The 13,547-nt window shown below is 38.3% G+C and overlaps 1 protein-coding gene across 1 annotated transcript; it reads left to right on the top strand.

Moving 5' to 3' along the window:
- The first annotated feature begins 460 nt into the window (after positions 1-460).
- Positions 461-13,001, top strand: LOC106853001 (plasminogen-like). Its single transcript, XM_014876035.2, is given in 12 exon segments — positions 461-583; positions 3,381-3,516; positions 4,137-4,243; positions 5,369-5,483; positions 6,557-6,720; positions 7,288-7,417; positions 7,541-7,659; positions 9,086-9,248; positions 10,113-10,243; positions 11,099-11,258; positions 12,741-12,874; positions 12,877-13,001. Coding segments are annotated over 12 exon segments (1,479 nt in total). The 5' UTR covers positions 461-534; the 3' UTR covers positions 12,948-13,001.
- The last annotated feature ends 546 nt before the right edge of the window (positions 13,002-13,547 follow it).

The raw sequence follows: 13,547 nt of genomic DNA, 5'->3' as shown, positions 1-13,547 counted from the left end.
AGAAAGGGCACTGGAGGCTGTTAAAAACAATTCTGATACAGTGTTAGCATTACCAAGGTCTGTTTTGGGGAACTGACTTACACAGGAGCATAAATCAGCAGCAGTTCCAATCTAAAGCAGTCCAAGTCTCTGACTGGAAATACTATTGAGACCTAAAGCGGAATACCTAGGACTATATGGAATTAGGTGTATAGATTGTCTTGTCCCATACTTTCCACTACTGCAATCCTCATCTTTACCTTAACAAAGTGATGCAAAGAAATCTGAGGGAAAAAAAAACCCAAACACATGTCCCACAAAAGAAGTGCCTTCACATTTCCCAGTACTCAGTAGAAATTATTGAGCCTGATTTGGTAATCCATTCAATTCAAGGTTGTTTTCATAGCCATATCATGGCAAGGGGTGAACAGCACGGGAGAATGATTAACTTAATCCTCCTGCCTTGCTTTTTTGATGCTGCCTCACTCCAGTGTGAGTCAATAAAACTTTGTGCACCAACATACACAACTTCCAGCACCCACCAGCTGGGTCAAAATGGGGATTAGCAAAGCTGCCTTTCTCTTTCTTTTCTTGCTCAGCTCAGGTAAGAGTCCTTTGCCTTCTGCTTGTCTAGGTGAGACTGGGGCCACACATTAACAAGTTCCATGTGGTGAAGGGAGATCCCTAAGTCAATGTGTCACTCGTTTTCTTGGACAATGATGGATTTGGGCCTTGCTGTCAGAAAGATATGCTGTTGAGTAAATCGAGAGCTGGGGTTGCCCCAGGGTTGTGTTCATTAGCAACACCAGAAGAGCAGCAGCCTTGGTGTCTGCATGGGCAACTAATGGCCCCAGGCAAATGTTTCCCATGTCCAGAGACTGTGGCACCGTTGGGAAGCAGCCTGTCAAAGGCTTGTACAAAACCCATAGCAGCCAGTGAGAAGTTATCTCTAATTTCAGCAGGCTTTGGATCAAATGCTAAACATAAAGCTGTGTTTACTGCCAAGCATTGTTAAGCACAGTGATACTGATTTTCATCCTTTATGATAGGAGTTTTAAAGCTTTGAAATTGAATATTTAAAACAAAATGAAAAATTAACAGGCTCCTTTATATTCCAGCAATTTCACATTTTCTGTTGTCAAACACAATAAAATGTTCTCCCTTGTTGTCCTGAGGGCAACAGGTAAAAATTTACTCCCCAGTAACCTAGATCACCTTTTCCAGGAATATGTCCAGAATTCTTTCTTACAACTCTGAAAGAAGATAGGTGTTCTATTGATATGGATTTCTAGGTTATCTACAAATTCCATAAATAAATATTCCATGTGTAGTACATATTTCAATCAGATTTCAATTAGATACTCTCTTGTACTTTGAAATTAATATAATTGCATGGCACTTAAATTACTTTTTTAAAGTACTGATAAATACATATCAGTACAGTTCAGCACATTTTTTTGAGTTTTTAGTAGTTCAGACACTTAAGGTCAGAATACCAGGGACATCATTGTATGATTGTACCAGGTTATAAAAAACAACTAAGAAAGTGGGGGGTTTTATTTGTTCATTGTTATCAGCTCTAGCTGACTTGCTCAAAAGTGATGGTCCACAACTGCCTTAAAGCCAATTTTTATGTCTTCTGGGTTAGTACTGGTCAAATCTGGGAAGATGCTTATGGAAATCAATAAATTTGTTTGTTCACATGTATATGAGTATCCTGTTCAATTATCCTGTGCAATACCTGGGTTTATGTAGATTTTAGTCAGACTAATATATTCCCTGATGCATTTCAAATCTTTTATATTCTTTTCCTAAGTTTACACTTTGCAGTATTTTTCAGGCAACCAGTATCACCTTTTCTAAGGTTCTGCCAATCTGTTTTGTCTTTTAGCTTATGCATGTCATCCAGATTCTCATGTATTCATCCTTAATCCAACTGTAATAATTTTTTCTTATAGTCACTGAAAAGGTATAGTATCTAACGTAGAGCTCTTTGAAACACAGTTTTAAGATAAGTAAATAAAGTTTGGACAGGAGTATTTGCTTTTTCTAGTCCCCTGGAACAGTGGCCTCAGTTAATTTAGGAAAAAATTCAGGAAAGGAAGCACTTGTTTACTGAATCCATCAGGAGAAATTAGGAGGCTAGGCTCTTGGTGCCCTGCACAGTCCTGCTGTAACAGTAGGACTAGATATGGGAAGCCTCAGTGTCAGGGATTTCTTAAGACATGCGGGTTTTATAGCATTGAGCCAATTCTGCAAAGAGACACAGAAAATGCCCTCAGGCAATTAATAACTTTACTTTCGTTAGTGGCCCAAATATCCCTTATTTTATGTGAATGTGTGTCATATGGAGGTAGGTGATGAATGGCCCATATGTCATGGGAATTAGTAACACTGGAGTGATGTTGCAATGAATTCAGCCCTAATATGAGTGCATAAATGAAAGATTCACAACATCACCTGTGAGCACGCTGTACAAAATTATGAACTTCCTGCATCTGTCAATAATAATCTAGATTGAAAAAATGAAATAATTAAACCATATCACTTGTGCAACATTGTAACCTGATGCTGAAGATGGAAACAAACTCTTGTGGAAATTAGGAACAGAAACATAGACTCTTTATAGACATAAAAAGAAAAAAAATCAATTAGATGGTAAACTCCATTGTGAGCAACAGTATTTTAGAGGTGTGTTAGATGTTTTAGCAGGTACATAATATAAATCTTATGCATATGTACCTTTCACATCTAACAATACTAGCTGATTTACTAATTTAAAATCTTGGGTTAATTTGTTGCAACAGAGATGTAGCCTGACAATTGCATTACTAAATCTGCTCAACCCATTACAATAAAACAATGATGGGCATTGTAAAAGGCTATATAGTAACTTTGTGATTGAGGTTTCTTACTCTAGAGCAGGACATCTTGGGACAAACAACTAGGCAGTAACCAATGAAGCTGAGGGGATTGCACAATCCGCATGACAGGTCATAATCTCCCATCCACCTAATTCATGCACCTTCAAAACCTTGCTATGGGTATCACTTCCTTTATCTTTCTCTGGTTGGTGTTGACACAGCTTAGTCTCTCTCTCTGTTCCCCCTCACTCTTGTTTCATATTTTTTGCTTTTAGCTTCAAACTCATGCATAACTCTAATCAGAACTGCCTCTACATCTTTCTTCTTCCCCTTTTTTTCCCATGACATGCTGCAGTCATTCAGGTGTGATTCTGTCAGGAGACAAAAATTATCTCAGAGTTTATCTTCTTTTACACAGAATTATGCAAAATAAATTGTCTTCACCTGTCCGAGCTACATGGAAAATGGGACTCAAACCCAGAGATCTTAACTGCAGAATTCTCATTTGTAATGTCTGATTCCTTTCCTCCATTCTAGTGAAAGGAGATATACTGGATGCCTATTTAAGAACAGATGGTGTTTGGATATTTACTCGAAACAAACAGTTTTACAAGACAAATAATGAAAAAGAATGTGCAGACAAATGTGAAGCTGAAAGAAATTTTACCTGCAGGTAATTCCTCATGAATCTTAAAACTGTGCCATTGTGGGTGTCTGCATATCAATGATATGTTCCTAGCTTTACTCAGAACCAACATCCCCGTTCTGCTGCAGCTCTGCCTACAGCAGTGCCTCCCATGCCTTTTTGACTTATCTCCACCCACAAATTACCACAAGATCAAGTAAAGAGTGGATTTACAACGTACTACTCATCTTATAGTAAATGTTCAGGTTCCTGTTCTTATCCAACATTACAAGAAGAAATGCTTGAGCCTCTTTAGCTGCTTTGTTTCACAAGAGTGCAAGGTTTCTAATTCATTGTAGGAACAGACACTTAGCTGAGCAGCTAGGATGTTTTTGATAATGTTTTGCCAATGCAGTTTCTAGTTCCCCACACAATAATTTATTAATATAGTCATATATCATTAATAAGTAAGCCACTTAAGAGTAGTAAATAATGCTAACCTCTTAGTGTCTAAAATATTGAATTCAGTATCTGAAAGGTAAGAATGAATATAAGACAGTGCAAGCAAATTAATAATTTATAGAAAAATAATTATGAGTTGAATCGTTTGAATTGTATTTAAAATATTGCTTCCTATGTCAATATTACTTCCTTCTCAATTTCAACAGGGCTTTCCTATTCACCAGGAAAAAGCTACAGTGTTTAACACTGGCAGAAAATGCTAAAACGGCAGTGGCATTCACCAGCACAGACGCAGTTCTTTATGAGAAGATAAGTATGTATACATATTTATACGTGTGTTACATACATACTTATACATGTATATTTTTAAGTATGTTACATATTTATTCATCAAACCCATTCTAATGGCATCCTTCTGTTTTCTGCTGCAGTGCTGGAGTGAATTCTTGTATAGGGCAGAAAACTAATAGAGAATTTGGGGGCCAAACAGGAAGAAGCCACATTACTAAAAATGCTGTTCAAGAAGGATCAAATATCAAGGCCGAGATCACATTCCATAGTGGTCTCCATGTGCCATTTGAACTGGGAAGTTACTTGTTGTCTTCCTTCCAGACTCAGTTATATAGTTTTCACCTCCTCTTCCCAGGTGTCAGATGTGTCCAGCTTTATTATTTAGACAGGCAAAAATAATTTAGGAGGAACCAATTTTTTCCTAGCAGATTGGTCTCCTGTCCTTGCTCCATTTTATATTTTGAGTTTTGGGAAGATTCTTCTTGTGCAAACAAGAAAGGGGAATGGGAAGGGGAAGTCAAGACCATTGCCATCAATAACTGGACATTTTTCAGTGCATGTTGCCAATAAAAGAACCATCAACATGATTTGCATTCTCTGTCTTGGAATCCCACTGGAAAAATGCCTGGGAGAGCCCGAAGCTAAGATGAATCAAAGGTCTGGGGGCCACTTATTTGACAAGTGTATTTTGATAACTAAGTATTTCCTGGCTTAAAGAGAAAGCTTTAAGGATGACACCCACACTGCAAATGTGCTTATGAACAATGCCTTTGCAAGAAGCTCCAGCTGCTGGTGAAAGACACTCCGGTTTAACCGGGTATTATGATAGTATAAGCATGCAATTTTTGCATATCAAAAACTTGATACAGCTGTTCCCGTGACTTGATTTTACAGCTTTATAACAATGCTTCAGAATTTTTTCTCTTTAGATTTAGATTTTAGAATTTTTTCTCTTTTCTTCTCCTAGTAGCTGTAACTAATTTCTTTTAAAATACTTTAGAGAATATTTGCAGGCACAAGAGGTTCAAAGAATAAGTAAAACATGGTTCATCATGTACAGATGAGCTTCAGTTATATCTGCAGGTTCCCAGTACCAGAAAATTAATGTTTTAACATCACTGAATTAAGAAATTTGATTCCATTTCAGTTTACCTTATGCAGTGTAAAAGAGGGATTGGGACAGACTACAGAGGAACAGAAGCCAAGACTCAGAGGGGTATTCCATGTCAGAAGTGGGCAGAAAAAATACCCCACAAACCAAAGTATGTCTGTATTTATATTTCTTTTTGTTGTTTTGAACCTTTTCCAAGTTTCCTCATCTTCATATATATACACACAGATTTACAGTGCAAATATATATATATATATATGTATATGTATAAAATCCTGTCAGGTGATTTTTAAAAGCAGCTTTATCTTCATCTGTCTTGTTACTTTTTACTCTACTAGCAGAGAACTGCAATGATCTAGATAAGGAAAGGACACATTGGCAGCTAGAGAAGGTGTGTCTAAATGTGGGGTGTCTAAAGCAGATTAAATGCTCTTCTTTAAACATGGTGAAGATTTTTGCTGTTGGTAACAGTGGGGTCATAATTAGTCTCCTCTGTATGAAGTGATATCTGTCCAAATCTAGGCCACCCTACTTGCCATACAGATAGTTAAAAAAAAAAAAAAAAAAAAAAAAGAAAATTGAGAAAAGTATCCAAGGGCCAATTGCATTTGGCTAGGTAGTCTTTTCAGGGCTGGCTGCCATTGGGCTCACTGAAGGAAGCAAGTGGGGAAGCAGAGGTCCTGTTTCCTCTGATCTACGTTGAAGTTCTATTAAAAAAAATTTAAAAAATATTGTTATTCTAATTAAAAACACTCAGATACCCTTTTCCAGAGGAATTTAAAAGTAATTTAGTCTTCTCTGGGAAGATTACTGTAGGAAGAAGCCTAGCATCACTTGCTTCAGATCTCTGTGAGACCTAGTTATGTTTGGTGAACAGTCTCTAGAAATACACAATTTTAAAAGTAGTTTCATTAAGACAAACACATGGCAGAGCCAGATCAACTGGATGCATGTATTAAAGACAATAATTTTCCTTTGACACTGTCATTGTCCTTACAGGCTGTAAACTCACTTCTTACTGGCAATTTGGGCTAGGGAGAAAGCTACTAATAATTAAAGTTAGGAATAATTTTGCAGTTTTCATTTATGGCTTACAGTGGGAAACCTGTATCTCTCATTTTTACTGTGAATGAATAAAATCCACAGCTAGCTGAGCGAGTTGGACATTTCCCTTCTGTGCCACTAAAGTACTGGCATTAAAATAGAGTTTTAATACTTTTACAGTTATACACCTGAAAAATACCCCAATGCGGGGTTGGAAGAAAATTACTGTAGAAACCCTGACGAAGATGAAGGGGGACCCTGGTGCTACACAACAGATCCTGCTATGAGATTTGATTACTGTGCCATCCCAGAGTGTGAGGACCAGGTCACTCACACTGGAGAAGGTATATTTGCTTTTCAGAGAAGGGATGTTCAAGTAGGTATTATTATTCCTGCTACTTTTTTTGTGCTTTATTTCTACAGATTTTTTTCAAATTAGAATTTAAGAAGTTCTCAACAGAGAGGTTGTTTTCCTAATTGGCTTGAGTTATCAAAGTTATTTTGTAAATATGGAAGAAATAAATATTTTTCATCATCTGCTGATATTGTTCGCTTTATCTTCATCTGTGTTGTTACTTTTGACTCTACTGGCAGAGAACTGCAATGATCTGGATAAGGACTATATTGCTCTTACACCAGTAATTTATTATTTAATTGTAACAGGAGTAAAGACTGACCCAAGTGCTGTGTAACACAGTGAACTCCCATTGCTAACAGTATATACAGATACATGAAAAATTCCTCCCTGCAAATGAAACATATTCCTGAAGCATTTTTAATTTGGCCAGGCTGTAATACACGGTTTTCTGAATTCCTTTCATTGGTAGCTGGAGCAAACCTCACTTATCCTTTCAGCAAAATCTTCCATGAATAGGCTGGTGCATTCCTGGCTTTGTTTCACTTCTGCCTAGGACCCACAGGGGAGTGCATGCAGTGTAACGGCGAGGATTACCATGGAGAAGTTTCCAGAACAGAGTCTGGACTTGAGTGCCAACGCTGGGATGTCCAAGAGCCTCATATGCATGGATTTATCCTGAAACAGTGAGTGACACTCAGCACTGAACTCATTCCCACAGAGCCTGGGAGATCCTGCCTGCAGACAGCCTCACTGCTGCACATGGCTGCTGCTGACTCACAAGTTTCTCCTTCATTTTCAATGTACAGCTATCCAGACAAGGATCTGAAGATGAATTATTGCCGCAATCCTGATGGTGAACTTCGGCCCTGGTGTTTCACTACCAACCCGAATAAACGCTGGGAATACTGCAACATTCCTCGTTGCAGTGAGTTTGATTTCCTGAGATCACATCAGAGTAGCTCATTAAAATTATATAGGGAGGGGAAAGACAAGAAACCACAGTTCTGAGGAACCTAGAGGTATCCCTGTGAAGCAGTGCATATTAATAAGCAGAATCACTAATTAAACTTTTATTATGTAAAATCACGTATGATCAGTGAGGATGAAGGTGTCACAAAGTACGATACAGCCAAAGATGCTATGGGAAAACATAATTTGCCTTTAAGCACTTTGCTCTTCAACTTACTGAGAGGCAAGACATTAAGCTTGAATCAGGTGGTAGGTTACTGCTGATCTGCTAACTTTGGAAATCATCTCAAATACCATATGGCCATACTATGATATTTTACCTGGGACTTATCTGCACAGACAGCACTGCCTTTTTCTTAGAAAGGGATGAATCCTGAGAAACAAGTTCAGGCCTCAGGAGAAAAACCTGACTTATCAGCAAGCTAGCTTAACCCATTAAGCTGAGCACACTAAATCTGGATATTTCCAAGGCACTGAAATAAGAGGTAGCATTCTCAATTGTAGAAGTGGATTGCACTTCAAGAAAAAAATTTGTGTGTTTTTTCTCTCTAGAGATTGCTTTCTTATGTATCTACACTTGCCAGTGCCCTGAGCAGTGGTGTGTGTTTGCTAGATGTAGTTCTCTTCAGCATGCTTAATTACAGATGTCAGAATAACTATTTATAGACTTTCATATGATAAATTGTGACAGTTGCCATAGCATTTCCATCCTGTGCTTAAAACTTAAAGTTCAAGGAATATACAGCCTTTTAAGGTCATACTCATGTCCTTGGGAAATTCTGTATATTATAGGTATGTGCTGTAAATTCATATTCCATTTGCTTTTTGCAGGCTCTGTGCCTCTGATCATTACTCTTATTTTCTTTGCTGTTCCCCATATGGCAGACCATTTCACTTGCTTTCTTTTTTTCACTATTCCTTCTGTCCCTCTTCCCCAATTCACTGGCTCCAGAGGCTCAGCTCCAAAGGCTGCTCTGCTTTCTCTCACAATTTCTTCTTGGTCCTTTCTGCCCTCCCACACTACCTGTGTGTATTGTATTACTGTACTCCATCTCACTTAGGTTTACAAGACTGTACAAGAGTACTTACTGCCTTTCCTGTTCTGCTCTCAGGGGACAGTAGGCACAGAGTCTGGCTCAACCAAGCAAGGTTATTTACTGGCTGCTGTAAAAGGGCAGACACAGGACATCCATCTGGCAGTCTGGAGGCCCATAAAAATGTCCTCTTTGATTTTGACATGGCTTTTAAACAGCGTAACCTCTGCTGAAAGAAAAAAAAAGCATCTTCAACATTACAGAAACAAAGGCATTTATATACTTTTGAAAGCACTACTTAGCAGTATTTTTCTCCCCTTTTCTTTTTTTTTTCTTTTCCTGTTACAGATACACCCCCACCAGTCTCTGGCCTAGACTTGCAGTGTCTTTCAGGGAAGGGTGAAGACTATCGAGGAAGGATAGCCATCACTGAATCAGGAAATTCCTGTCAACACTGGAACACACAGTTTCCTCACAAACATGGCTGGATTCCTGACAGATATCCCTGCAAGTATGCTGAGCTTCATTATTTTAACAAATACCAAATAGTTGTTCCCTATCAATTCAGATGCAGAGGCAAGAGGAGGACAGGTTTTCCTCATTTATGTTTTAAGTTGTAATTCTCGATGTTTGTCAGTGCTCATTACTTCTGTTAGGTCATGCTCTTCATTTTTTTCGGCCTCCCTGTTTATTCTCATATATTTTTCTCACCTGTCTCCTCCATATCCCACAGCAGAGCTATAAGTACTTCACTACTTTTATGTTAAAAATCCCTTGGCTGTGTTTTGGCACATATTCAATGAATTACTCTTCTGAAGAGTGATGCTCCGAGGACAACATACTCCAATACATCCTTGTGCTCCAAGGCCAGAGGAGCTGGGTTTGCAGAGCATTACTGATGTGCAGGAATAGCTGTGACTGACCTGGCTTATAGCTCTGTAGTTTGATCCTGCAAGTTTTCCTAGGGAGGTGAAACCCTGTCCAGTCTCACAGGGCAGAGAGCAGCGTGCATTAGTATTCCTATGCACACACTTCCAGTCTGTCACATCCAGCCTTGCCTGGCTCTTACTATAATCTCGGGGATATCAGTGCCTTCTGTTTAGAAGTCAGCTCTTACTGCTGCATCTTGACCTCAACAAGGGCAGAAAGAGTAAGCATTGGAAAAGTTCTTTCTATAACTTGAGCATTTAGACTCTGAAGTCAAAGATCATTGATTAGTCCCAGAGGAGTGGTGCATGAGTTAATTAATCTCCAAAAATAATGAATACACCACTGAGTTGAATTCTGTATACAGTAGTTGTTAATAGTCATGCACACAACTCTTCTGGATTTCTATGAGTGGTTTAAAGCCAGTGCTCCTGTTTCCTGTTTTAAGGGGCTTAGAGGAAAACTACTGTAGAAACCCTGATGGAGAGAAGAAGCCTTGGTGCTACACCACCAACAGCAGCCTTAGATGGGAATATTGCACAATTCCTCCCTGTGACAGGACAGAACAAGGGATTGCCGGTATGAATAGTGGACTGTACTTGAGATAAGGACTTCAAAACAGTGAAATATTTATTGTTTCATATTGTAAATGTATTAAATCTTTTTTTTCAGTCACTTTGTCACTCCTAATGTTTGTCTGCCTGGCATGTTGAAAAATCTCCAAAAAATAAAATTAAAATTTAAAATATTAAGCTTTCAGCTGTTAGGGAAATACAGTGAAGGATGCAAATCACGAGCTGACTCGACAGAAGAATTACAGGATCAAAGATATTTATGTTTTTATATTCCTTTCTTTTCAAAGGTAGGCCAATTATAGCAAGTTCATTGAAAAATGAAAAGGTTTAAAGAGATGAAAAATTGCTAAATAAAATTAACTCCTACTTTTGGAAGTTAGCCACAAACGAGAGGACAAGAGCCTTCAATGTAATTAAAAATCACATTGAAACATTCATTCATTTAAGCACAAAATTAACAAGAAAGTCTTAGCACAATCAAAAGGATAATAGAGAGACTGAAGTTTAACATAATGTGTGTTTGAGAAATATTATGGGCAAAATCACCAGTATCTGGTCTTTGAGGACTTTGCATGAGAACTGTCTTATCTTTAATTCTGATACATTCACTCATGCCAAAATGAAACTAACTGGTGAACTCTGCACTGAAAAACATCTAACATAAGATGTTAAAACTGTGAGTTTTCTCAGTATCTTTGGAAATGCTCTTCTGCTGCAGGTGTGATGACTTCACTGGATACTGTCTGCATAAACGAGTCATTCTTTTTTATCATCGTGTGTCTTTGAGGCTTTCTTGTGCCTGCTCAGTAAGAACATTAAAATTACAATGCCAAAGACCAGTTTCTGTTGTTCGCTGCAGATGTGCCTGTACAAGTCCCCCTAGCAGAGGAGTGCTACCGAGGCAAAGGCCAGAGTTATCGTGGCACAGCTTCTGTCACTGTATCGGGAAAGAAGTGCCAGGCCTGGAGCTCCATGTTCCCACACATGCATATAAAAACCCCGGACAGATTCCCAGACGCGTACGTTTACCTCACTTTTTCTGGCTTTCTCTGGCAATAACTATTGCTGGTTGTATCATCTTTGCACAGCTATGCTTTAAAACACTGCTAGGGAATATATTGATAAAAGAGGACTTTTCTAAGATACAGAAATGTTTTCTGTTAGTCTCATTTGTGAGAATTGTATTTTCTTGTTATCTAAATTCTGAGTAAAATACAGCTATGTCCCTTACTCTTAAATCTGATCTTCTGCAACCAACACCAGGAGACTTTTACCCAGAGACAAGGCATCTACTGAAATATGTGTTTTGTTTATGAATTTGAGACCTTTTCTTATGGCCTTTCCAGTGATTTAATCTGGGGAGGACACAGAATTTATGATACAAAACACGCAGTCAGATATGTCATGCTTAGAAATACCAAGTGTTCTTTGCAGTTGGAATTGGGCACCCAGAATTGCATATACTGAAATTTCCCCTTGATTTACCTTCTTCGGATTAACATAACTGGACCAGGAATGACTGGACCAGTGACAGGCTAATTAAAATCACTAATGTGCCAGTTTTTAGTAAGGCCAGGAGAGCAACAGGGTTACAATTACAGGAGCAATTGTGAGAAAATCCATCATGCTTAGTGGATTATAAGCAAGAAGGTTGATACTTTTCTAATGTTTTGCCCTTTTTATACTGTCACCCTAAATAATTTGAAATTTTCAGTTATATTTTGGCATCAAAAAACTGGAACATCTTCAGAGGGGGTGATAACTTTCAAAAGCATTTCTAAAAATTAAAATCAAGCTGGGAAAATGTGGAATTCATGTCTTCTGTCATATTCAGAGAAAAAGCATTTCAGTTCTTTTTCATTCTGAGACTGTGCTGTGATTCAGGATGGGGAAATACTGCAACTCTGAAAATTATTGAAAAGATAAATTCTACTCCCCCATGCCCCATCAAGCACAGACATAAGAGTGGTCTCAATTAAGTCAGTAGAAATAGGGATTTGGGGGTGTAAGAGGGGATCAACTGCATAAGCATTTGTTTGCCATTCTTCTGAACATGAAAAGGAACCTTTTGACATTTAAAAAAATTCTGGAAAAGCCTAAGTTCCCCCCAATAGTATGAATCTTCCTGCATATGTATTACTAATTCACACATTGTCACAATTGTGTATGCTTACACATACCTACTTGTAAATTAAAATAATTGCCATATGGGGCAGTTGAAATGTACATTGTAATATTACAGCCAAAGTATAAGCCAGTAGTTGAATTGTTTCCTTATGCATAAGGAAACAATACTCCAGTGCGTATGTGAAATACAACTCTTCACTAACATCACAACCACAGATGTGTTTGCTGGTAATAGGATATCTGGCCATAAGTAAAACCAACAATTAATCTATTTATTTGTACATAGCAGATGTACCTAGTACATCTTTTTGTCAAGATATTCCTATGCTTACTTTCAGTCTTATGCAGCACAACTGTTGACTTTATTTATGCAGGGATTTGAGAGACAACTATTGCAGAAACCCAGACGGTGACAGCAGCCCGTGGTGTTTCACCACTGACCCCAACACGATTTGGGAGTACTGCAATCTCAAGAGGTGTGATGATCACACACAAGAGCCTGCACCGAATGCTCCCCTGGAATGATGGAACAAAACATTGGCCAGACTAAACCCACCACATCTGGTAACAGCTGGCTATAGGCATCACCTCCTGTAGAATCTGTGGGTAAAGGAAATAGCAACCTATCAAAATTATTCTTGAGTGTCATGGTTTAACCACAGCCAGAAACTAAGTACCATGCAGCTGCTCATTCATTCCCCCATCCCTTCTTTGGTGGGGAGGAGAATTTTTAAAAAGTAAAACTCATGAGATAAGAATGGTTTAATAATTGAAACAAAATTACGTACAGTAACTATAATAATAATAATAGTGGCAACAATAATAATAATTGTAATGAAAACATGAGAGAGGGATAAAACCCAAGGAAAAAAAGTGATGCACAATACAATTGCTGACCAATGCCCAGCTGGTCCCTGAGCAGCAATTAGTGGCTCCATGTATGTGATAAGCATGTTGCTCTATGGGATGGAATATCCCTGTGGCCAGGCCAGGTCAGCTGTCCTGGCCGTGCTTCTGCCCAGCTTCTTGTGCACCTCCTCACTGACAGAGAAGGGCAAACTGAAAACTCCTTGAGTTAGAGTAAGCAGTACTTAGCAACAAAAACCAAAATATCAGTGTGTTAAAATCATTATTCTGATATTAAACCTAAAACACGGCACTGTACCAGGTACTAAGAAGAA

The sequence above is a fragment of the Sturnus vulgaris genome, chromosome 3, assembly GCF_052056855.1.
Source record: "Sturnus vulgaris isolate bStuVul1 chromosome 3, bStuVul1.hap1, whole genome shotgun sequence".
NCBI lineage: Eukaryota > Metazoa > Chordata > Aves > Passeriformes > Sturnidae > Sturnus > Sturnus vulgaris.
The sequence above is the reverse complement of the archived record's forward strand: the minus strand, read 5'-3'. Positions and strand labels throughout refer to the sequence as shown.